This window comes from Pagrus major, chromosome 1 (assembly GCF_040436345.1).
Source record: "Pagrus major chromosome 1, Pma_NU_1.0".
Classification (NCBI taxonomy): Eukaryota; Metazoa; Chordata; class Actinopteri; order Spariformes; family Sparidae; genus Pagrus; species Pagrus major.
In genome coordinates, this window is record NC_133215.1 from 26,830,378 (window position 1) to 26,855,613 (window position 25,236).

The following is a 25,236-nucleotide window of genomic DNA, read 5'->3' on the forward strand; positions in this document are numbered from 1 at the left end:
GAATATGGCGCGCCGGTGGTTGTTGGCTTTTTCTAGCTGAAATTCCACCAATGGGCGTAGAGTCACGTGACCCTTCGAACCTATCAACTTCCAGAGAGACGTGACGGCAGAGTGCGCCGGCGCCACTGCTGACCAATCAGAGGACAGGCCGCCTTGTGTAGCGCTGTGGGCCTTTTGCGTTTCACAGTCAGAGAACATATGACCAGATGTTTATTAAATCTGTAAGAACTGTATTTAACATTATAATACTGATGGATATTGTAAAGAGAAGAGGAAAAAGGGCCAGATGTAAAGGTTTTGCTGCTGCTATAAATCAATGACTATCCTGCAATACCATAATATTTCATCCTACATTCAGATTTAATGCTTTCTTTTTGTTTGCAGAAGTTGTTACAGAGGTAAGTGTAATCACCTCATATGTAGAAAAAAATCTCAACAATGTTTTATTTCTCAGGCATGTCTGAATAATGAAATAACATAAAGTTTTACAGTGACAGCAGCAGAATAAGACATCCTCCATGTGTAATGAAAATGAGTTTCTATGACAAGTGGTCTTCCGAGTCTTTGCAGGATATCTCAGATAATAACACAATAATAACTCATTTTCATAATTACAAAAACTACAGTCATTTCTAAAATTAGGGCAGTAGCCTGTTTGGGAACTACTTACACAGGTTATGACTGTGCTTAAAGTTATCTTGTTTATCATGGTAATGCAACTACAGGACAGCCGGCACATTTATTTTATATGGATAAAGAAAATATCGTGGGGAGGGTGCATCTACCAGAATTTGTTTCACAGATTTTTCTATTTTGTTCAAGCTGTGACCAAATTTTTCGCAGTATAGCCAGCTGGCAGTGTAATGTACATGTGTTACCTCACCAGGACATATTCTCTTTGTAAATATGGACTCTCACAAATATTACAGTATTTGGAGTTTGTTAGTGCATTTAAAAAGGTTTCTCAGCTATTGAAAAGTCTTTTCATAACATTTCTTGTAGTGCTGCTTTTCGTTATTGTTGTAATAACAGCTGATATGTGCCAAAACAACCATATTCACATATGTTAAATATACAAATAATAGTAGTAAAGGAATAAAATATCACACATTTTGACTCGCCATAGAAGAAACACCACAACTGTTACTAATAACAACAACAACAGTAAGTAGGGGTAGACCGATTATTGGCCTGGCTGATTTTCAGGGCCAGTTTTCAACATTTATTATCAGCATCAGTGATATTTCTGTCCGATTGCCGATAAAATAAAATAAAATAAAATAAACATTGGTTCTGGTGCAGCATCCTCTCACACAATGTCCTGCCCACAACACTATCTGATTGGTAACACATCACAATAAATAGCCTATAAACAATAAGTAAGCCATGACAGTGTGACAGTGAGCCAGTATGAACAATACAAGGACCCTGAAACTGAAGCAGCTAAATGGACTTCAGCCATCATCAAGTTAATAATTTGCAGCTTTGCTTTTCCTTTATTTGACATGTCAAAATGTGTGAAAATGTTTCATTGTGTCCGGCTAGAGTTTTAACTTTCATCTAAATAAACACAAATTTATTTAGGAATATGTATCATGTAAGCACAGTATCAGCTGAAATATAACATTTATTAAAGGTACACTATGTAGTTTTGGGGAAGACTTGAATGATGACTGAATAAACAAACTGACCTTAGAGGACAACACAGTTTCATCCTGTTTTACTTTGTTTATATGTGGCGGACTCTGCCACCTTTCTTGCTTTGAACAATGTTCTGACCTTGTTTCCTCTGAGAACAGCTTTATTCAGTTATGGAAAAGATAAATATTTCCAAGTTTGTATCATTACCTCATTAATATTATAAATATTAAAATTCTGACTTTGAATTTGTTCTCTAAAACTACATAGTGCCCCTTTAATATGGTGGCACTCTTTAAAGACAGGGCTCCAAGATCAGGTAATGAAGCAGGTAATAGTGCATATTTTTATACCACTGTTACACAGTGAACATTAGTCTGCATTTCCAACCACTACACTTGCATTTTTGTAGTTTTATATCAAAACGTCTTGATCTCCACTTGACCTGCTGCTTTGTCTTTTATGCTCACATGTTTAGTCAGTCACACAAACACATGTTGATGTAGGAAATGGCTGCAGGATGTTTCTCTTCCCCCTATTTTGGTTTAGAAACAGGTCAATCTGTGTGCTGTGTTAACAGTCATGAGTCTGAAGTCCAGTCCTTCAGCAGCAGCGTGGGGTTCATCTGCCTGCTCACTTTCGACCAGTTAAGACACGTGAAGAGATACAATGTCGCACTGGACTGAAATGAAGAAAGATGTAAGAGTTTGACTTTTATTTTCCATTTCCTCTGTAGCAAATTCGCTTGCTCTATCTCTGACTGTGAGTTTATACTGTGTTTGTTCCATTGTTCCTATTTTAACATCAGAAAAGGGAAGTGACAGTAAACGAGTGAAGCAGTGTGTTAATGGCGGCAGGGGAGGGCGCTGTTTACCGTGTTTACAGTGTTTGCTCCAGCCGCTCATGGTGGTCGCTGTCTCGGCTTTCATGGCCGCTCGGTTGACGACAGTCTCTCCGTGTGACAGGAGCTCGACAGGCAGTACTCACCCAGCCGGTGGTCGCACAGGATGTCGGCAGACGACGTGATCAAGGCTCACGTGAAGGCTTTGAAGGAAGGTCGGTCTGTTTCGATGCTAGATGCTAATAAGCGACGATACACAGACATGTTGTCGGGGCTAGTGACAGGCAGGCCGGGGGCAGCAGCGATACAGGAGCACAGGTGTTTAACCAAATGGTGTATGCCACTGAAAATGCGTTTCCCTGATAAGATACTGGATTTTTAATACACATTTTGACTGAGAAAACACAGGCTGACAAAACATGTAACTCACCTTTTGAAACTAAATATGTTCCTGAGGTTAAGGCTGTACAAGTTAGATATTTGGTGACTGTCGTGAGTTAGTTTTGTGAACATTTTATAGATCAACTTCACCTTTTAAGGTTGAAAATACTATTTTAACAAAGAGAAAAGCAGCTCACATTTCATATGAACCCACATAGTAGGACATACAGTAGCCTATGTGGGACATACTTTGACTTTTGTGAGAAAGGTTCTGTAGGCAAAGCTATCAAAAGGGTAACTACACCAATTTTACACGCTAAGGTGTGTTTACAGGTCTTGGAGAGTACTACTGCATGTGTGGAAAAAGTAGTTTAAAGCCTTTTTTGGCTCCAGAGGAAGCTGCATGTAATGTGAATAATTGCCTGAAGTGATGTGACTCAGTGGCTAGTAGTATTGTGGGTAATGTAGGCAGCAGGTTTTAAAAAGGAAGAAGGTTGTGTGGAATAAAAGAGGCAACATCTGGTTCTGCTGTATCCATTTTGATGATTTGGTTTTAACTGTCCATAACGAGTCCACCAGTGGTATAGGAGTGCAATGCAGACTAGTGGACTGTTTTTCAGCCTACAATACCCACAATGCAACTAGCCACTAAGTGACATCACTGAAGGCAGTTTATCAGATTACGCAGCCACAAAAGGCTTTATACTACTTTTACAGGAAGTGAGCGGGGAGAGAGATGGGGGATGAGACGCAACATGGGTCCCCAGCCAATCTTGAATTTGGTCAGCGCCTCGACCCGCTTTGGTGCCCCATAAAAGGGAAATTGTTTATGGATAAAACTAAAGGAATGTCTGTTTTTGTAAAATCCTAGGACTGTAGCATTATGCACAATGACCCAAGACACCCAGAAATATCACTAGGCACAGTTTAATCAATATGGCAAAGACTTTGACAGTAGACACAGTTATATTGTCTCACTGTATGCATAGTCACATTGTTTACCCCTAGTGTCCACTAGAATGTCATGCTTTGTGTGTCCAGGTACAGAGCGTGCCCGTGGTCTGGCTCAAACCTTGCTCAACGTGCCATATGGGGATGGAGATGGAGAGAAACTGGATGTCTACATACCCAGCACTAACTCTTTGGGTACAGACACGTGTGACTGTCATGACATCCAAAACCTACTTCGATGTCATGCTTCAAATCTGCAGAAACATGGTTAACATGTGTCAGCATTAACAGGTCTGATTCCCTCTGTTCCAGATGTCCACCTTGTTATTTACCTACATGGAGGCTACTGGCAGTTTCTCAGGTACAGGTCTTGTGCTCTCTTCTGCATTGTAATGCAGATTGAGATTTCTCCTTCAGGTTTTTCATGTTGTTGCTTTGTGCTTCTACAGCAAGGAGGAGTCGGGATTCATGGCTGTTCCACTGGTTGATAAAGGTGTAGTGGTGGTTGCCGTTGGCTATGATATCGCCCCCAAAGGTAGAGTCTTTTCATTTCTGACAAAGTTGTTGAGCTGCTGAAGATGAACTGGAAATGTCAGCCCCCTGCCTCTTTCACTTCCCTTTCAGGTAACATGGATCTGATGGTGTCTCAAGTACGCAGGAGTGTTGTGTCTGTTGTTCAGCAGTATTCTCACATCAGGTACCTAAGTTTGTTGGATGACCCATTATCACTGTGTTTAATGAATCACATTAAAATGCAATCTTTAAACTTTCCCTCTGGCTGTACTCTTAAAACAAAAACACACTGTCTGTTTTTAACGAAGTCTTACTGATTTCTCCCTCAGTGGTCTGTACCTGTGTGGCCACTCTGCTGGGGCTCATCTGGCTGCGATGGTTCTCTCCACTGACTGGTCGCAGTACGCTATCACTCCTCAGATCAAAGGTATGGCCCATTGTGTGAATCGAGTGATAGATACGACAGAGCTTGGCCTCATTATGAGTAACGGACTATGGAAATATACTGAAACAGATGCTAAGAAATACATACATTTTTTCTCCCTAATTGTCTCTTAGGTGCTTTCCTCGTAAGTGGCATATACGACCTTCTGCCCATCCTTTCCACCTACGTCAACGAGCCTTTGAAGATGACAGAGTACGTTAGCCCTGCATGTAAACCCTGCAGTAATCAGCTTTTACTGTATGTGTGTGCATGTAAATTAACTGTAGAGAGAACTGTGATTGTCTTTGTGGAGAGGAACTGCGTGGGAGTGTGTGTGATTGTCCTCGGCTGGCCTGTCGTGCCAGTCAGTATTTGACTCCCTTTTCCCCCGGTCGTCTCCTGTTGACAGGGAGGTGGCATTGAGGAACAGCCCCAGCAAGCTGGTCCCTCAGCTCAAGCTCTCCTCCTCCAGCTGCCACATCATTGTGGCAGTCGCTGAGAACGACTCGCCGGAGTTCCGCAAGCAGTCTGAAGAATACTACAAAGTCAGTGCCACAAACACTGTTTTCATAGGAGTATTAAATTATTTATTTATTTAAGGTGGGCTGTGGAGTTATCTTGTAAACAGTCTTCATTCTTCTTCCTCACTGCCTTTGTTGCCGCATTGCTGTGTTTCTTTCGACGAGCACAATAGCATATCATGCATGTGCTTCCTTGTTTACAATAGAAATGTAATGGGAGCCCAGCCCAGCCTGAAGATTAAAGCTAATTATTACTTTAAAAATCAATTCATCAAATGTTTTTTGTTTTTTTTTCAAATGTCAACACATGGTTAAAAATGCCCATCACTGGTTCTTTGAGCCCAGGGTGACATCTTTGAGTCACTATTTTTGTACATAGCCCAAATATGCAACAAATCTTCACCTTCACATTTAAGAAACTGGAACCAGAGAAAAAATGTATTGCTATTCATCAAGTCTGAATTATTTTTGAAGATGTAGTCAGTTCTGATGAACACGTCCGCAGTTTGAGACCATAACATGGTCTCATTCAATTTTCAATTTCAGTGTGTAAATACACCAAGTTATCATTTTTTAAATGGTTGTGTGTTTGTACTAGATGTTAACCTCTTTCTTCTGCCTTTTAAAGACTTTGGAGGCAACGGGACTAAATGTGACGATGGAGGATGTGGCAAACACAGACCACTTCAGTATCATTGAGCAGCTGGTAGATGGGGAATATCACCTAACAAAGGTACACATGCACAAAACACAACAAAAAGGTCCTGATGAATGTTGATGCTTTTCTCCAGAATGTCTTTCGTTCTTTTTTTCACTTAGCTTTACTGCTATATGTTATTGTACCACGGGAGCTGTGCCGATAACAAAAAAGGCCATATACAGCTATCAGAATGAGGTTTACTTGATGGGAGCAATAGTAAAAACCAGCTTGAACTTCCCAACCCATCATTGGTAGTTTTTCACAAAATTCAGAAAGCATTTCCTGACTGTAGTACTTATTTTTAATACGCACATTATTTCTTGTTAAACCAGTGGTGTTTTAATTAATTTCTCTCTCTGTAGCTTCTCTTGAAGATGATGGGGAAGAGCTGAGGCGGCAGTGTTTGATGCATCATCTAATATCAACATACCTCTGTATCAACATACACCTCTGAACAGAGTCATCTTGCACCGATACTGATAAAATATGCATTATTTCAGGTTTGTACAATGGTAAATGTACAATTTCTGTCCACTTGACGATAAGGTGGCATGGATTGTTATGACCTTCTAGTTCACTGTTCATTAGTTTTATTTCTGTTTAGTCTAGATACTGCTGTCAGAAAGTTGTGTGCCTGAAACCGACCCACATCAAGGATGGTGCTTTTTTGCAAATTGTACTAGAGTTAACTGGCTCAGCAGATTATTAACAACCGGGGTGTTGCACAGTGTTATTGTCAGGAATTATTGTTCCACTGGAGAACTAGAAGTTGTAGAGCTAATGGTTAGTTTTGGCATATTTCCAGTGTTTGGTAGCAGGGTGGGTCCGTCAGTTTTGTGTTTGTTTTTCCTGTGACAATCTGCACCACAACTTTAAGTCCATGGATAGGACAAGAATCATGTCAAGGGTACTGATATATCATATGAAGTGAATGTAGCTTTTAATTGTAACCGCCACAACGCTGATATCTCACACAGGGAACTTTAATGTGTCATCCACACTTGGTGAATGTTGCTAATGAAAACAATGTATTTGCACTTCCTATCCTAATACAGTTGAAGAATACTGATATTAAAATGCACATATTTTTAAAGAACAAATGGGACTAAATTTAGCTGATGCACATTGTTACTTACTGCCCTCAGTCTAGCATATTGAATGACTGTTTACTTTAATGTTTGCACAGTGTTCTGTTAACCATGACTGTAGATTATGAAGAGTATCATCACAATAAATATTTATATTTGAGAATTTCTGTGAAGACCGTTGTTCATGCATGTCTGGATGTAGAGGAGATTTGATGTAATTTGATGGTCATATCTACAGAGCAACTAGTTCCTTGTTGCTCCCCAAATAAGATACAGGACTGTATCCTCCCTTATTAGAGCATTAGTTCTACGCCAGGCATAGTTTGGGCCCCCAGAACCTCAGGTTCACTGTGTGACAATTGTTTTATGGGTAACACTTCATGATAACCATCATTGATAAATGGTGAATTCATAGTTAATTTAACTTTAATTTATAGTAATTTCACTGTAAACAAGCAATTAAATGCTTTATAAACCATTTAGTAACCAATTGTTTAAGACATCAGCTACATTTACAAAGAAATATAAGCAACAGTTGCAACTTTACAATAAATAATTGTTTAATAAGTGGTTTATAAAGAATTCCATTGTTTGTTAACAGTTAACTAAAGTTAAATTAACTATAAGTTTACTGTTAAATAAAGGTGCAATATGTAAGATTTGGCTCCCTGTTCAGGGGGGGGGGGGTCTTGGTATTTACACTGCTAGCACAGGAGCTTTGGACTGAGATGGGCCGGTGCTAGATGGTTAGCATGCTAACTTAAGTAGATATCTCTGCAACACAATACATACACGTCACAATGTCAAAACTGCTATCTATTCACATTCTGTTGATAATTTTAGTTCATTTTTGTTGTTGTTTTCAACTAAAATTCTTACATGTGTTATAAAATGTCTCAGTTTTATAGTAATTTTATTAACAGAAAATTTATCAAGTGAATTTGTATCATTAAAGTACACTATTAATGAAGAAAGCGCCTGCATTTCTGATCTTATAGCCTTAGGGTCAAATTAATTTATTTTTAAATATAAGAGTGCTGTTTGGTTTCTGTGTCTGGGCAAATAATAAAGTTGCCTTGTACACTCATTTGCCAGTTTATTATGTACCTACATGCAGCTAAAACTAATACAGAGGGTTATAAAAGGTCTGCAAGAAATCCTACCTTTAAGAAGGTTATGATATTCACTTTTATATCAAACTTAGAAAAGTGTTGATTCAAGTGTAGAGTAACTTTGGAGGTTATCAATGATCATCAAAATGACTCACCCTTAACATTTCTCTCATTTTGAACGTTAAGTACCAGTTTTTAATTTTATAGACATCATATTTGTATATCTAATAATATATGACATATATGTTTAGACTATTATTATATATTTTGTAAAACATTAGTGAAGTTATGTTATGTGAAGGGGGGAAGTTGAGCGTCCACGAGGATCATTTCTGTTGGTTCACAGCCTGCAGGCAGGAGGAGCTAGTCGCCGACAAACTGCTAAACAAACAGTCCATCAGATATGGCCAACCAGGCGGACATGAAGACCATCTGTACCAGGTAAAGCACACGGCTTCAAAAGTCACGAAATTACGACCAGGTGAACTGTTAACTCTACCCGCTTAGTGCCCAGTGACTACGCTTGTTAGTAATAGCAACGTTAGCCTGGCAAAGGTTAAAGCTAGCAAGCTAAACTTGCTAGCTGACGTTAGCATTAATGCTAACACATCTAAATGGAACCGGCGTCTTTACAATTCTCGTACAAGGAAAGGTTTAGCTAAATGACAACACTGTTATTCTTAAGTAAGTCGACTTGGAAGTCCTTTAACTTTCGTCTGACTGAGGAAGTTGAAAGTTTCGAGGTTTGGACGTTTTGTTCACTTCAGTGGCAGCCAGTCAAAGTTTACAAGTGTTGCCCCGAGTGCTGTTTGTAATGCCTCTTTGCCTTCGTGGCCATCTGTGAACACATGCAGGTGTGTGTGTGTGTGTGTGTGTGTGTGTGTGTGTGTGTGTGTGTGTGTGTGTGTGTGTGTGTGTCAGCTGTAGCATGAATTACAGCAGATGATCAGGACAAGAACTACAGCTTGTTTTCTTTTATTAGTCAGCTCACAAGTACAAAAAGACATTATATAATGCAAACTGATATAAATACATTTTAGCCCATTAGTAGCCTCAATATGTGTTGAATAGCGACTGTCTATTAAAGATACGCTGAAAATTTGCTTCCCTATCTAGACATTTTCACTGGATGATAAATAGGAAATCACTCAATTTCTGTTGACCGACTAATCTTTTGAGACTTAGTGCTAGGGTTAAGAAGTAATACAAATTTGAGCAAACCACACAGACTTCTGGAGGCTGGTGCTGTCCATGACCTTAATAGACACACTGAGCATGAGATTTGATGGAGATGGAGATGTATGAAAGCCATCCAGGGGATTAAGGTTTATATTGTGTATTAACATTCAAAGACACTTTAAAAAACGCTCAGCGCTCACTGTACATGCAACCATTGCTTTCAAAACTTGTTCAGTATTAAATGTGCTCACCACCGGGCCTTAATCTTTCTTCATCATGCTTATCAAACCTCAGACATGCCACACTTTTGCAGGTTTGTTGAGCAGTCCCAACCTGTTCCTCCTGATTGCCAGAATGTCTATTAGTTTTAACATAGCCTGGCTTCTTTCTTGGCTCCGCGACAAGAAGTAGAAACTTGAGATAGTGTAATGGAGGAAAAAGGAGGAGACTTGTTACGGTGAGATAGAGATCAGCTATTCATGTGGGACAGACCGGTGCTGAAGGGACATGGAGTTTATTATGTGATGCGTGCGAAGAAGAACAACATGATGGTTACAGCGTGTTCAGGAGAGAAGAGGCGACGGAAGGGTGAATAATTGAATTCTTGACACAGCGAGGCTGTGTTTGGCTCTGTGCTGTAGAGAGATGGGAAAGAGGAGCCATGCATGCAATTTTGACAATAAGGGCATTATTTGTTGGCCAAGAGTTTGCCAATTTAGTGTGTATGTGTGTTAAAGAGCATGTTAGTTGAGGAGTATGAACTTGTTTAGAGAGCAGCTAAAGAGGCAAAGAGTTAGTAATGCTTTGCAACTCTATGTGATGTAAGATTATGTGGTGTACTTACGTAATACCAAATAGCCTCTAGGCAAATTTTTCTACTGTTTTCAACTGTTGTGTGGTTACACCTTTATCATGGAGAACACGTTCACTGAATCAGATTGAGCATAGTTTCCTGAGGCTGATCCTGCAGAGACAAACATTTTGTTGATGCAGTTGTGTGTTTTGGGTTGCTAAATGGTGGTCATTTATTTTCTTTACCTTAAGTGGTTTGCTACCTCAGTCCCACCCAGATGTTAATTCAGCTTAAGATCTCATTCATTTTGAAGCTGTCACTGCCATAGTCATGGATCTAATAAGGGAAATCTGGATACAGTGTTGGAGGTGGAGCCCCGTTCATTCCTATGAAAGCTGCTGAGTGGTGTATGAGGCCAAAGAAGTGAAAACTTCCTGGGTGTTAAATTACCCAGATCTTTCCAGAGCTTTTGTGGACCATAGAGCATGCACAATAGAGACTTCTGCCAGTGTACATAGGCCATACCCACTTTTTTTGCAATGATCCCTTTAATGTGGTCATCAAACAGATGTGTAAATATGTGTAATGGAGGCAGGATCATTTACACTTTATAAACTGAAACTAATTTACTCTACCTGTCTGTTGCCCCTTACAACAGAAAAGTCAAGGGTCACCATGGCCCTCGCACTCACAAACAGGTGTCGTATTTCTGCAGGCAGGGTGTTTGTTGGCATATTTTACCATCTCTGTACCTGTTTGAATGAAAAGTACGTAATGGCTCATTCTAACCAACTCTACTGATCTAAGGAAAATACATTTGAGTTCTTAGCACAGTCATGTGAGTTCAGTCCACGGTCTTCTGCCAATTGTCAGCACATTTTTACATTCGGACATTTGGTGAAATTGCAGCTATTAAACTGGCTTCTAGCTTTAAATGAGTTCATTACATTTACTCACAGGGGCGCACTAACAGGAGAAGACTACAACGGGCATGAGAAATGTCAAACTGATGCTCCACAACAGAATTATAGGAACAAATTACATGTTCTTCAGAATTACCTCCGACAATTCTCACACGAACTTAGAAAAACAGCACTGATAATTCTGCCCTGTAATGGTGATGATATGAATAATAATTATTAGTAATTATAATAAAAACAACAATAATGATAATAATTATTAACTTATTGTCTTCTCATGCTCATACATGCGTAACACAACAGATCTCTTCTAAAATACTAATTTTATTCACAATAAATGCACAGTAACTACCATTATAATAATGATTATTTCATCCTTGTTTGTTTTGTTGTTTTGTACCTTGTCATGTTCAATATGTCACCTTTACTACTGTAAAGACATTAGTGGAGGTGGTCTTTGCTTCATGTAGGATTGGCTTTGTGGGAAACTCTGAATCAAGTGAAAACATGAGGATTACTTAATGAAACATGAGTTTGATGTTTAGTGATTCAGTTTAAGTCTTCAGAGAAATATCTTTGGGGCTCAGGAGGACAAAACCATTGAACAGAGCAAGATTGATAATATTCTTGTCGTCATGAGGAAGTTGGATGCTCCAGCTACCTACTCAGCATGCATGTTGGAGGTTTTGCCTGAACAGCACAACAAAGCACTGTTGTGACCAAACAACAATGGAAACAACAGCCTTTTTTTCCCCAACGAGTTGCTCTCCTCCCCCTGTGCTCATTCTTTCATCCTCCCCAACTATTGTGTTCAGTGTTTATTATTCAAACTTTCTTCAGATTCCTGATGAAAAAAACCACAAAGCACTTACAAATGCCGATTTGATCCCCGTCATCTGAAAACAATTACAGGGCTTCTTGTCTTACAGTTTACGCAATTGCACTTTCCTATTTTTTGTCAGTTTTGTCATACCACATCCTCCATCATGCCTCTGTTCTGATGTGTCTTTGTGCTCAATCCCAGGCTGTAGTGGTCATTACCCCCAGTCCAGGCCTGACAGTGAGGATGAAGACGATACTCCAATGACCTCCTTTGGTGTTGCTGTCCGAGGCCTCCCCCTGGCCTTTGCGTCCATGACACAAGCCACCACCTCAGACTCTCGCTTCCACCCTAAATGGCGGGCGATCACTGTGGCAACCCTTCTGGCTTTAGTCCTCATGCTATACCTGCACCGGACTGTAGGGGACGGAGGCTCTGCTGCCAAAGGTTACTACAGAAACAGGGCTCACAGTTTGCACATGCACAGTGAGGATCAGAATGACATCTTCAGGGACACTAACAGACAATCGGCAGGAACCCTCTCCCGCCACCAGAAAAGGGAAAAACCTTACAATGACACATATCCATTAAGTCCGCCAGAGAGGACAAAGCAGGGAATACGCTACCGTATTGGCGTCATCGCAGACTTGGACACAGCGTCGCGCAGCTCAAAGGATCAGACGTGGTTCAGCTACATGAAAAGAGGCTACCTGACTGTTTCAGATAGCGGAGACAGACTGGAGGTGGAGTGGGATGCTGAGACGGTCACCCTGGAGAGTCATCTAGCTGAAAAGGGACGAGGTAAAGATTATTCTGTACCTGTGTTTGTGTTGTCACATCCGTAGTGTGTCAGTTCACTCAATGTTTGACTGACTGTGCTGCAGGTATGGAGCTGTCCGAGCTGGTGGTGTTCAACGGTCACCTGTACAGTGTGGACGACCGAACTGGTGTGGTGTACAGGATAGAGGGCAAGCAGGCTGTTCCCTGGGTTATATTACCTGATGGTGACGGCTCGGTCTCCAAAGGTCAGTCTCTAATTAATGTATTACTTCTGTCTGATGCATACATGTAAGTCCTCTTGAGAGAAAATTCTCAAACAGCTTTGTAATTCTGATATGCACTAATACAAAACAAAGAGATGTATTCAACAAAACTTCCAGTGGAGCCTTTTCAGATCGTGTCGATACATGTTCTGCACCATAGCTGGAATATCGATTGAAAACATTTGGCGACAGAAAAGCAACAAAAACTTTTGAAAAGGTTGGTGGTCGTTGTCAGAGCCATCTCACAATTCAGTCTTCGTTTTGTGCGAAGGATTCAAGGCAGAGTGGCTGGCAGTGAAGGATGAGCACCTGTATGTTGGCGGCCTGGGGAAGGAGTGGACCACGACCTCTGGGGAAGTCGTCAACAACCACCCAGAGTGGGTAAAAGTTGTTGGCTACCATGGTGACGTGGAGCATGAGAACTGGGTGCCGTACTACAATGCCCTGCGGAGCGCTACAGGGATCCAACCACCAGGTACTGACCTGTTTTGTTTTTTGGTTTCTTCTTTACATTCCTGTCAACATATAACAATGCTTGAATCATAGAATATCGTATTATTGGCATCAAGGAGGTAATTTGTGGTTCAGTGTCAGGCATTCTTAAATACCAAAGTAAATAAATAAAACCCTGAAGTGAATTTCCTGCATTGTGATTGCACTCACTTTAGTTAAAATCACATTTAGTTTCTTGGAAGACAATGTTGTCTTTGCACATTAACTGCTGGACAGTCAGGACACTGATGAAACTGTAATAGCAGGGAGAGAAAATAGCATTTTGAAAAGTAGAAAGTACACCTAAGATTGGCACTCACATTTACATACCAACTGCATATTTTCTTTCCTCTGTAGTCATTTTCTTTCCGCTCCCTTCTACAGGCTACCTTATCCATGAATCAGCAGCGTGGAGCGAGCGTCTCCAGCACTGGTTCTTCCTCCCTCGCCGTGCCAGTCACGAGCACTACGACGAGACTGCAGATGAGCGGCGTGCCACCAACCTCCTCCTGTCCTGCCCTGCAGATTTCAGCTACATATCGGTGCGGCACGTAGGGCCGCTCAACCCAACCCATGGCTTCTCCTCGTTTAAATTTGTTCCAGACACGGACGATCAGATCATTCTGGCTCTGAAATCCGAGGAGGATGCCGGCAGGATTGCCACCTACATCATTGCATTCACGCTAGATGGTCGGGTGCTGATGCCTGAGACAAAGATAGGGGATGTGAAGTATGAAGGGCTGGAGTTTATCTGACGAGGACAGGGCGGAGGGTGCACACATTCCTGAAGACAAAATCTGCAGGGGTTCTCCGTGGTTTAGAAGATTAAAGGAGCATCTCACTACTACTCACTCCTATGTTGATGGAAAGTCAGGTAAAGTTTGTAGTCTAAACATTTGTGGAGCTTCACAGCAAAATAACATTGCAGCATTCTCCTTAACAACTTTCAACTAGAAGCTCGGAGATTCCAAATTGATTTGAAAAACATGTTATTCACACTCATTTTTTTTAAAGCCGAAATCTTCACTGTAGCTGCTAAGGTAAAAGTTTTAGCGTGCGGCCTGTCTGAAGTGTGTCCACAAGCTCAACCCTGTGATGAGGGTGTAAATAGCTTTTCACATCAATTTGGGATCTCTGTGCTTCCTGAGAGTACGACTACGCTGGGCGAGCTGTATGGAGCCATTTTATTTTGTCCCCATCTACTTCAGTTTTGCTGTGAAGCGCCAGAAATGGTTTCTAGACCACAAAACCTTGTCCATCTGTATGGGGGTGAGTAGAAAATTAAAATTTTTGGGTGAACTGTTACTTTAAGAAGTGGACTGGAACACTGTTCTGAGTGCTAAGAGTTACATTCCGCTTTCAGTCTTTCTGTGCAATAAGTATGACCCAAAGTTATATATTTCAGAACTATTGTGTGTGATAGTTGAAGAGGAGGAGAAGGTAAAAGGGTAGGAGAATGCCGCACCACCACCACCAAGGGAGGATGATTACCAACGATTGACCAGCTCAGCTTGTGTGTGACTGGTTTGGGCAGCTAGTCTGTGACCAGCTCTACACACCAGTCACACAGAAGTTGTCACTACTCAGTCAACAACCTATACAAAGATTTTTAATATTTTAGGCTGTGTTGACACTAAATGAGGCATTGCAGACAGACAGACAGACACGGAGAAGGGCAGAGACGGGGACGTAACTGGAGTTGACGACAGGATGTGTTGGGGTCTGTTCCACCTGTTTTCTTTTGGGACAGGAAAACATTTTATCTAAGGGTTATTAATTTGGCATTAAATCCTTTTTTTTTATCTACTCATTGTAATTGCAGCACATTAGACTTTTTTTTTTTTTTACCAGATATACCAGTATACACTACATACATGCTTATGAGAGGGAGCTAAAATTCACTTTGACATTTCAGTAACAGGTCATTTAGGCCTGCTGTGAGGCCAGCTTACAGTTTGTCATTTTTTATTTGTTTTTTAATAGTGTTTTATTACGAATATACAAGTGAATTTTCCTTTGAAAAAGGTTAAAAAATGTTTGTGTGTGATGTTAATTATAGTTCGTAGAAAGAAAGAAAAATCTGGATTGGACAAAATCTGAATCAGCAGGTCAGACTTCGGCTGAATTGGCCAAAGAAAATTACAATCAGTGCATCTCTAGTTGCAGTAATTAGTGCTGCACTACAGCCTAAACTCATTACATGCATTACCCACATTTAAATTAATGGGTCGACTTGCGTTTTCGCAGCAATGCCTGATCTAGTGTGAATACGTCCTATAAGTTTAAACTACTTCCTGTCAGTGCTGATACTTTGATCTAAACCTTGAGTTAAACGTCATGGTTTGATTACACACTACTGATATCCCAGAGGAGTCTGGGTAAAAACACTTTAACATTTATCAGTCTATCAAACACCAGGTAATGTGGATCTCCTCTCCTGCAGCCAAACTCTGCTGGTCAGACACTCAGGGGAACAAACAGGATATAACATTATTAAAAAAATGAATGTCCTTAAGGTACTTGAAATATTAAACGTACTCATGGCTTTGTGTTGTATCTGACCATGACACACTGAAGTTATTGGATTAAGGTCCAGCTCAAATGTTGGTTAACATGCTAAGAAACTGAATATTATTCACTTCTCAGAGAACAAGTGAAACACCAGCTGTTTTATTTAAAGATTAATGGTTCATATACTTATTTTGTATCTTCTCAAAGTACAAATAATTAAAATATCTACTCTTGTTTGAATATTTTGTTTCATGTCTTGTTTTTAATGTGTCTGATGTATGCAACAAATCAGAAACTTTAGCTTGTACACATATCTTGTTACAACATTTTATTGTGCAATTTTATCTAAAAAATAATTACTATACATCTTACAAATTTCATGTCTATAAAGTCAGTAGCATTACATTACACTCATCATCACACAATACTTTGTTCCACGAATTTCATTAAGCGTTTGGAGGTCATGACTGCTAAATTACACAAATGATGAGATTAACTGATTAAAAATGACAACAGTTGTATCGCAGTATCCCAAAACATCTCAAACCTGAGGAGACTGTGATTGATCTTGTTCACAGGCTTGTTCCCATGGCAACGATGTCTTGAGGTAGACCGGCCATTTTAATGGGTTTGAAGTAGCCGAGTTTGGTGTAAAAGTCGAGCATCCTGCGATCGCTCTGCCTCAGCTCGCAAAAAGCTCCCCTGGAACCTGGAAAGTTATGGGAAAGGAAATCAGGATGGTGCTTGAGATGTAATCTTTAAACTCTAAAATGGAGTTGATCAAAACTTATCCGTGATTTGATGCTGAGAAAGCCCCTCTTTACTTGGAATAACAATTTGACTTCTGACATTCTTCTGAGTCCTCAAACTTTCTGATTATTTCTGGGTTTCCATGACAATAGAGATTTTCAATGTGGCCTTGAACTTATGGACCCTACTGATGGTGCTGGCCAGCACACTAGTGATGTAACTTAGACGTCTTTATTTGTCATTCAAATTGCACCTTACAATGCAGATCAGAACGAAATGTCGTTGCAGTTGGCTCAGTATGCACAGGATAAAAAAAAAAACAGCAGCAGGTATTTACGTAAAATATTTACAAAAATAAAAGTGTACACACAAATACTATATAAAATAAAATATAAAATATAACAATGACTCAGCAGCTGCTCCTTGTGGAGAACCTCCAGCCTGTTCAACCTCAGTTTGTGAATAAGTTGCACTCCAGTTCCTCAAGGCCCATCGAGGAATTATCAAAGGCACTGTGCCCAGTCATGACCTACCGCTGCTCCTGATGTAGGACAACAGCCGACCGATCATACGATTTGCTGGAGAGGAATCCATGACCCTGGGCAGCACTTGTATGGTTACCAGGGAAGGGAAGTCCTTCAACACTGAATCACTTACTGCTCTCTAGAGGAAGTAAAAGGAAATACCAATAGTAATATTGCACTTTATCTTCATCGTCAGTTCTGGAGAGAGATTAGATGTTTCCTTTGATCACCTGAATCTTGGCTGCGGCTGGTTTGGCGTTGGTGAGAGCCAGAGCGTATCCACATACCCCAATCTCATCCTCCAGGATGAGAGCACACTGAGGTGATGGGGAGATTTCACCTTCTGACAGGCTGCAGTGGAGCAGAGGGAATGTTAACTTTGAGTAAAACGAGCACAAATACTCCAGAGAGAAATATGACTGTCTTACACGTCACAGACAAGTGGAGGCTGCGCCATCAGCGGGTCTTTGCCCCCTCCTGCACTCTGCATCTCCCTGAAAACCCTTTGCACCTCCATCTAGGAAAGAAAACAATATGTTATGAAATCACTGCTTAATTTTAACCAAAATGTAATATGGCGTCTGAGGATCTGCCATCGTAACCTTGTCCTCGGGGCAGTACGGCCGTATGCTGTAAACCTCCGTCATGGGAGGATGTCTGAACAGGTCCCTGTTGCCATGGCAAGGCAGCATCCTCTGCAAGTTATTGATGAGAATACATTATGTAAAAGAAGATATTAACAACATAAAAGTACACTTAGAAAGTTTCACAAACAGAATGTGCCTGTCCTTAGAAGTTACCTGAAACTCTCCAGAGAGGCCTCCTCTGAAGCCCCAGGGTTCAGGATCATTGTTCATGATCTGGGCTGAGGGTGGACACTGCCCTCCTGTTGACATCAAATGCAACATAACATCTGAAGTTTTAGTTTTATGGATTCAATGTCTTTAATGTGGTCAAAGACAAGCAAAATAATAAGCTGGATACAGCAGAGGCCCTGCTATCTGGGAAATCTGCATGACTAATGACTCAGTTATGTCTGGCAGACACACTGGACCTGGCAACACTTGTTAGCATATCCATCATCTTCTTAATATCAATTAACACTCATGTTGGGTATCATCTGCATCATGACATGTAGTTGAACTACGAACAAATATCAATTGCTGAGCAATGAAAATAAACAGCAGACTGCTGGTGTGATTGGTTTCAACAAGAAGCATGTTGTGTCAGAGATTTGATATTTTAACATGCGTACAGCAGCTTTCCTCCAGCATACTGTATCCCTTACACACCAAGCTGTGCAGTTTGATTATCATTCGAAGATTGAGATTTCCTCACTTAGTGTTTTGATGTAGGCTCGAGCCAGACCGACTCCGCTCTTGATGTCACAGATATAGTTGTAGAGGTCGTACAGGATGCTGCGGTTCGGGGCGTTTGACAGACGGTTGAACATCTGCACCACCGCCTCGCACATGTCATCAAACTGCTGCGCTCTTGAGCACCACTCTGCTGTCTGAATAATAAATGAAATAAAAAAAACAAGTTTAAGAAAATGCAAATGTAACGGATGAAAAACATCAAACAACAACATCGTCTGCTTTTTGAAACGCTACCATGTCCGTCTCTGCAATGGCGGCCGGTCTGTGATTCTTGAGCCAGTCCAGCTCCTGCAGCATGGTCCTGGCTGTCGGCCCGTGTTCGTACGGCAGGTAGAAGAGGTCCGACAGCAGCTTCAGGTCGTTCAGGGTCAGGGGCTCAGCTGTGTACAGCGGGTTCTCGTCAGGGCTAGGAACATAGGAGCTCTCTCCCATGTCTGTCTGCATTGGCTCCTCCTCCGACGACTCCTTCTTGAGACGAGCTGACAAGGGCCACGAAGGATGAAGAGAGTGATGACACACTTTGTTTTCACCCTGCCTTTTGACATCATTTAACTGTTTGCTGATTAATGTAAAACGATCTGGACTTTGTACCTCCAGGTTGGTCGGCACTCATAAACTCCTGCAGCCAGTCAGTGAGGGCCAAGGTCAGGGCTTTCTGTGGACTGTAGCAGGGGTCCTGCTCCTCATCGCCTGGTGATGAAGGTCAAAGACACTGAGACAATGCACCGACTCCACAATTCAATTCTGTGCAACTCCTATCATGTTTCTATGTAAATGTGTTTTAATTTGCACTGTTTTGAATATGTTGTGTGCTGCCAATTTGCACGTGAAAAGGTAGAAGTATTTTCTATTCTATTCTCCTCTATTTATATTTCAGATTCCATGTGCAATGAACAGGCAAGCATTTTAAAATGCTACCCAGAGTTAGAACACTGCATTTAATGTAAATGTGTTACATCCTCAGTGAAGAACAGGAACAAGCCCTTTAACATTTTTAGTTTTAGCTTCATAATCCTGTTTTTTGTTTTGTTCGTTGATGCATTTAACAGCATCTTATCTAAGAGTCAATATTATGATTTGGCCATTGCCAAATCCATGCCAGTAGGACAGAGCCATGCTCCTCCCCCACAATCATTATATCAATCATTCATATTATTTGTAATGATTATAATGATTAACAATTAAAAGTGACCAGGCTTTCACTGTCCTCCAGCTTTGGGACTTCCTGCCTGGGAATGTCAGGCCGGCAAACTCGGTATCCTCCTTTAATCTCCCCTTAAAACACACATTTATCATATTGCTTTTGGTATTTATTGTCATTTTTAACCTTTTTATCTTGTTCATATTGTAAGTTTAAGGTCTCTTTTGTCATCATTACATGTTTTTTTTTCTGTAAAACCCATTATAGCTTTGTTTTTGAAAGGTGCCGTATTAATAAAGTTATTTTAGTTATTATCAAAAATAATTAAAAGGGGCACTATTTCGTTTTGGAGAAAAGATTCAAAAATGTTTGTATTTACAATATTAATGAGGTGATAATACAAACTCAAACTGAATAAACAAGCTGTTTAAACTAGACTCTCACCCATTTCCACATCCCTCTGTCCTCCATCAGGGAATGCTTTGCACCATGTAGCCAGAGTGTGGATGGCCACAAAGTTTGGGTAGAACTCACAGTTGGGGTTGGTGAGCACTCCTCTCAGTTTAGGAATCAGCTCAGTGGGACGATCCTGATAAGAAGAGATAACGTTCATGATTTCAGGATACAGATCCTGGAGCATAAACAGACTTAAATGTATTATAATACAGACTTTTTACCTTGTAGGGTCCGAGGAAAAGCCTTTGGGGGTCATAGTCGTTGGCGTGGATATTGTCCCAGATGACTGGTGCCCTCTTCAGGACCGAGGACACCTCTTCAATGGACTCAACTGAGATTTTGTGGGACACCACTTTGGGACCTAATAACACAAATTAGAAAGAAAGATGGAAAAAAAAGTTACAAAATGTGATTTTAAACACATAAACACAGGTTAGGTGAGATTCTGGTTCAGTGCAGCCTCACCTGTCCACAGTATGTCTATCCCAGGCAGCAGCTTCTCCCCCACAGTGTGCAGGTAAGAGGACTGGGACACAGTGGGAGTGCAGAATGAAGCACAATAATCTGGACAGAACAAGCAGACAGGCTGTGTTCAATCGGACGAAAACATAAAACATTTTACAGGATCAACCTTTACTTTTTAGTTTTAGGTGACCGCGCTGCCTGACCTGTGGGACAGAAGAGGAAGGTCTCGGGTTCTCCCAGGTGCTGGTACACTGCATTAGTGATGGCCACCTGAGCGTGGGCGAAGGTGCTGAAGGCCTGTTTATCAGCGGGACACATCTCAGTCTCGATGTCATCGAACAGTAAGGAGAAGGACCTGCAACCAAACTCCTTCACCTGAGGGACAAAGAGGAGGACCTCAGATCATTTTGTACATTTGGTTTTGGATAATAATGCAAACAGCTTGAAATTATAGGCTCAGGCTCAGTTACATATTAGCACTGTCAGCACCATCTGCTGCCCTTTGACCTACCTACAGCTCATCAAATGTTTGCATTTTACTGCTGCCTGTTTTATATAAACTAAGGTGGAGACAAAACAAACGCTCAGAGAGCCATAAAGTTATTGTCATTATCTCTTGTGCTCCAGCCTTCACCTCTGCATACAAAGTCCTACCTGATCCAGCTTCCTCTTCAGGGCGGCGACCTCTTTGGGGTTAGAAAAAGTAACGTCCAGGCCGGGAGAGATTGCATAGATGAACTCGACATCGTGCTGTTTGGCTGCTGATATCAGGGCGATGAGTTGTACTGGGAAGAGAAAAGAGATGTTATAATGAAAGGAAACTCAGTCACAGATATAGCTTCAATAAAGGGGAAGTACATGATGATAGGCATGAGCGATATTAAACAATCAACGGCTCTCAAACAAATTGAATACCAAATGCCAAGATTCTTGTGGAGTCACAATAAATTCACATCAGTGAATCAGCATCATTAGGGCTGTAATTCATGCAAATATAATAATACCTCATAGCCCCAAGTCCACAGAGACATGATGGTTTAAATACTTCAAACTCCAAATCATCGAGTGTAACGTTATTGATAAGATGCATCCAAACAGAGCAATTAAACAACATCTCTGAGGAGATAATGATGACTCAGAATGGGACTTTGGTATGATACTGATATGAGATGAGAAATAAAAGGATCACATTGCTTGTGTTTTTGCATGTTTTATTACATTTTTTGGGTTCAGTTTGTGAGCGTAGCTTTGCACAGTTGTGACCGAGGATCCTGTCGGTAACATTGACTTGAATACAGGTTGAATTAATTTTTTGCTTAATCTTCCAGGTAGATTAGCAACCACAACATGTTTTACATACATGTGGGTCCCCTGTGATACAATAAAGTATAGAAATATGAAGGATGTTTTCAAATCTAGAGGTCTGAATGGAAAATAATCTAAATTTATTACAGTTATTAACCAAATCATGACAAACAACTATATTTAGTATGTGTAGGAAAAGGGGTTGAAAGACATAATTTGCTGTGGAAATTTTGACTTGACATATTTCTTACCTCCATCAAGGAGGTTATATTTCACCTGTGTCTGTTTGTGTGTTGGTTTGTCAGAAGGATTACAGAAAAACTAACCAACGGATTTCCACCAAGCTTGGATGGAGGATGGGTCTCAGCCCAGAATAAACCCCAATCACTTTGGATGTGGATCTGAATGAAGGAACAAATCCAAGAATTTTGTCTCACTTTCTTTAACATTACGAGATAGTGTGTTTTTCGATATTTTCATTGATTCCTCAGGGAATAATGCATGGATCGTGGTGAAAAATCTGGTATCTATGGGTGAGTACAACTTGATGCAGATCCTGGCTTTGGCGATCTTAAATTATGGTTAAGCAATTATGGGTGTTTTAAAATTTAGAGTGATACAGAGCAATCGAATTTGATATTGGATTAGGCTTGATTGAATTAAAAGGGCTCTGTTGGGCCTCGGCAGAGGTATGTGCTCTACTGATTACGAAAACTTGCACTGTAGCCTCATACTTTGACCGATTTGAACAATTTAATCGGACTTGTGCTCAGTTCAGTTAATGCTTTAAGTGTTTGAAAGGAAATTATAAAATTCAACTGTGGACATTAATGGGCTAAATAACTGTAACCTTTGTTGGGTAGTTGTTGCACCAAAAGGCAGCTATGTATTACATTTATTTTAAGTGAGGATAGTTTGTGGGAGCATTTTTGATATTTCACGCCTCTCTCTACACAGGTGTGCACGGATTTTGCACAGGCTTTATTAAGAGCACAAATCTACCCCTATGGGATACCCAGATAGACAGCCCATTAATGTCAGAAATACTGATCGCAAACATCAACCAATTTAGACTCAGTTCTAATCAGAGTCTAAAAAATATTCCCATTTTGTACATTCAGTATCCTGTTGAGAGCTGTTTGACAGTCCTGTGCATTGTGGTTATTGGTCTCCGGCCAGTTCAAACAGATGAGATTTCCTCCAACCATCGAGGAGGACATGTGACGTTCAAAACCCACCTGCCTCCTCAGCAGAGTACAGGTCCCTCCAGTACATCCTGTGTTTGTAGTCATCCTTGGGCGCGTACAGGTACGTGTTCAAACCCCATTTCTGTTCTCTGTCAAACACCAGCAGTGATCGGTCACATCAAGTATTACATCAGTAGTTGTATGATGAGAAATGAGAGTGAGTGCAGTAGATCAGGCGGTTTTTAAAGTGAAAGTGGGCATCAGGAGACATCTGATCATGGTAAACATCACATATAGAAAAATATTCCCTGGACCCAAATAGAGGAGTCTATATAATAAACACCAGTGTGAGACAACAGTCAACATTAACCTCCATTTTTAATTTGCACTCCTGCCCTCCCTCACAGTTGTCAGCTTACTTAAAGGCCACATACCTTTTAAAAAGCTCTGTCCTTTGCTCCATAGTCCACGGCCGCCCATAAAAACCTGCAGCAAGCAAAGGTCAAGTTATGCACCAAATGATGTCACCTTAGCGGAAGTGATCAATACATGATCGATATCCTGACTGCATTTCCACAAAATCTAGCTGAGGTAAATCCACTTATCGTGCAGCCTGGCTGAGTGTTTACAGTAACAGGATCATCACTGGGATGATCTGAGCTCTGCAGGTCCAGTTTGGGGGCCCTGGTCCCAGTCTGCTCACCCTCCACCACTCCGCTGATGAACCGCCTCGTCCCGGTCTGGGTTGGCCCCTTGTTGGCACTGCCCGGTGTCGACATGGTTTACAGTCGGGTTGTCCTCTCTTTTCAGTGTACTAATACTCAGACAGACGCACTGACACAGCGATAGTGTCACTCATATCTTTGTGCGCCAGCCTTTAATATCCGTCACTTTTATTGCGCCGTCCTCTCACGCCTGCGCAGAACGGTCTGTTTTATGCATTGCGCCACATGACGCTAACATGGCCTGAAGTCTGAAGTTGTAAATACTGTGGTCGGATAAGAAAGGCAGCTCTTGTTTTGTGATGACTGAAGTTCACCTCAGATACAGGCGCACGCTGACTGGACGTGCGTCTGACTACCGGGTGAACGTCTTAAAGGGCCAGTGTACCCGTGTCTTAAAGGGACAGTACACCCGAAAACACATGCACAGAAACAATTACATTTCTTTGACTAAACTAAAATGAGTAGTATTGTTTGAGATAATGTAATGTGGTGGAATGTAACTAAGTAGCCTACACTTACTTATGTGTACTGTACTTATTTTCTTGAGCGTTTCCACTTTAAGCTACTTTATACTTCTACTCCACTACATTATGGAGGCAAATATTGTACCTTTAACTCCTCTACACTTATTTAATAGCTTTAGCTTTAGCAAATTTAGATTAATACAACATATAAATCAACTAACAAATGATTATATATTAAATATATAATTATATATAGATATACAATAAAACGTTAAGCTAAAAGTATATAAAATATTTAACGGAAACATTATGTTCATTTTCAGATTCATAGTTTTATTTTGGGTTACTGCTAGAATAGGTTTACATGCTTTAGCACTCAAAAACCACATCAGTATAGTGCTTATGGCAGAGAATCCTTCATGATGTCACAGTCACCGAATTAAAGGCGGGACGAGGCATTTCTTGAGCAGTGTTTTCTGTGGGAGAGAGGAGCTTCTGTAGGTGCGGACTTTGACCTTTTTAACTTTTTTCAAGATCTTTTACATGCCCTACATCTTTTGAATGTTGTTACTTCAAAATGTCCGAAAGCTTCTTCCATCACTGGTTGAGGTTGTAAAGTTCTTTTTTTAGTTTCCATATGAACATGGCATTTTTTTTTAATAACTTTTCCTTTGGTCACATTACTCATACTTGTGTGTTGGTATCTGTGACCGATATTTACAAGCACTTACGGTGCTGACTTACCTAAAAACCACCACACACATTATTTAGTTCAATAGGCTACTAAATAAGGCTTAAGTGTCAGCTTACAGGGGCCCAACAATCACCATTTCACACACGACTAAATATTAGTCTATATCATTGTTAAAGTGATGTTACGGCTGTGCTATGCAAAATTTGCTGGCGTCAAACC

General features: G+C 40.8%; 3 protein-coding genes across 3 annotated transcripts; 2 read left to right on the plus strand and 1 right to left on the minus strand.

Annotated features, from left to right (window-relative positions):
• The first annotated feature begins 2,238 nt into the window (after positions 1–2,238).
• afmid (arylformamidase) lies at positions 2,239–7,220 on the plus strand. The gene is made up of 11 exons (XM_073472588.1): positions 2,239–2,337; positions 2,604–2,694; positions 3,902–4,006; positions 4,124–4,172; positions 4,261–4,346; positions 4,436–4,508; positions 4,654–4,751; positions 4,883–4,961; positions 5,158–5,293; positions 5,898–6,002; positions 6,332–7,220. Exons 1-11 carry the CDS (start codon positions 2,308–2,310, stop codon positions 6,359–6,361), a joined length of 882 nt encoding a protein of 293 aa, XP_073328689.1. The 5' UTR covers positions 2,239–2,307; the 3' UTR covers positions 6,362–7,220.
• Positions 7,221–8,534: 1,314 nt separating this feature from the next.
• cant1b (calcium activated nucleotidase 1b) lies at positions 8,535–16,167 on the plus strand. Its single transcript, XM_073472610.1, has 5 exons — positions 8,535–8,610; positions 12,086–12,682; positions 12,766–12,906; positions 13,196–13,399; positions 13,801–16,167. Exons 2-5 carry the CDS (start codon positions 12,145–12,147, stop codon positions 14,169–14,171), a joined length of 1,254 nt encoding a protein of 417 aa, XP_073328711.1. The 5' UTR covers positions 8,535–8,610; positions 12,086–12,144; the 3' UTR covers positions 14,172–16,167.
• A 73-nt stretch (positions 16,168–16,240) lies between these two features.
• Positions 16,241–24,126, minus strand: ogal (O-GlcNAcase like). The gene is made up of 17 exons (XM_073472600.1): positions 23,838–24,126; positions 23,569–23,620; positions 23,186–23,283; positions 21,297–21,427; positions 20,846–21,017; positions 20,643–20,741; positions 20,399–20,538; positions 20,166–20,310; positions 19,172–19,270; positions 18,815–19,059; positions 18,540–18,714; positions 18,002–18,087; positions 17,804–17,896; positions 17,630–17,718; positions 17,432–17,552; positions 17,211–17,340; positions 16,241–16,636 (listed from the first exon to the last, which is right to left on the minus strand). The coding sequence occupies exons 1-17, from the start codon at positions 23,911–23,913 to the stop codon at positions 16,500–16,502; spliced, it is 2,088 nt and encodes a 695-aa protein (XP_073328701.1). The 5' UTR covers positions 23,914–24,126; the 3' UTR covers positions 16,241–16,499.
• Positions 24,127–25,236: the final 1,110 nt, after the last annotated feature.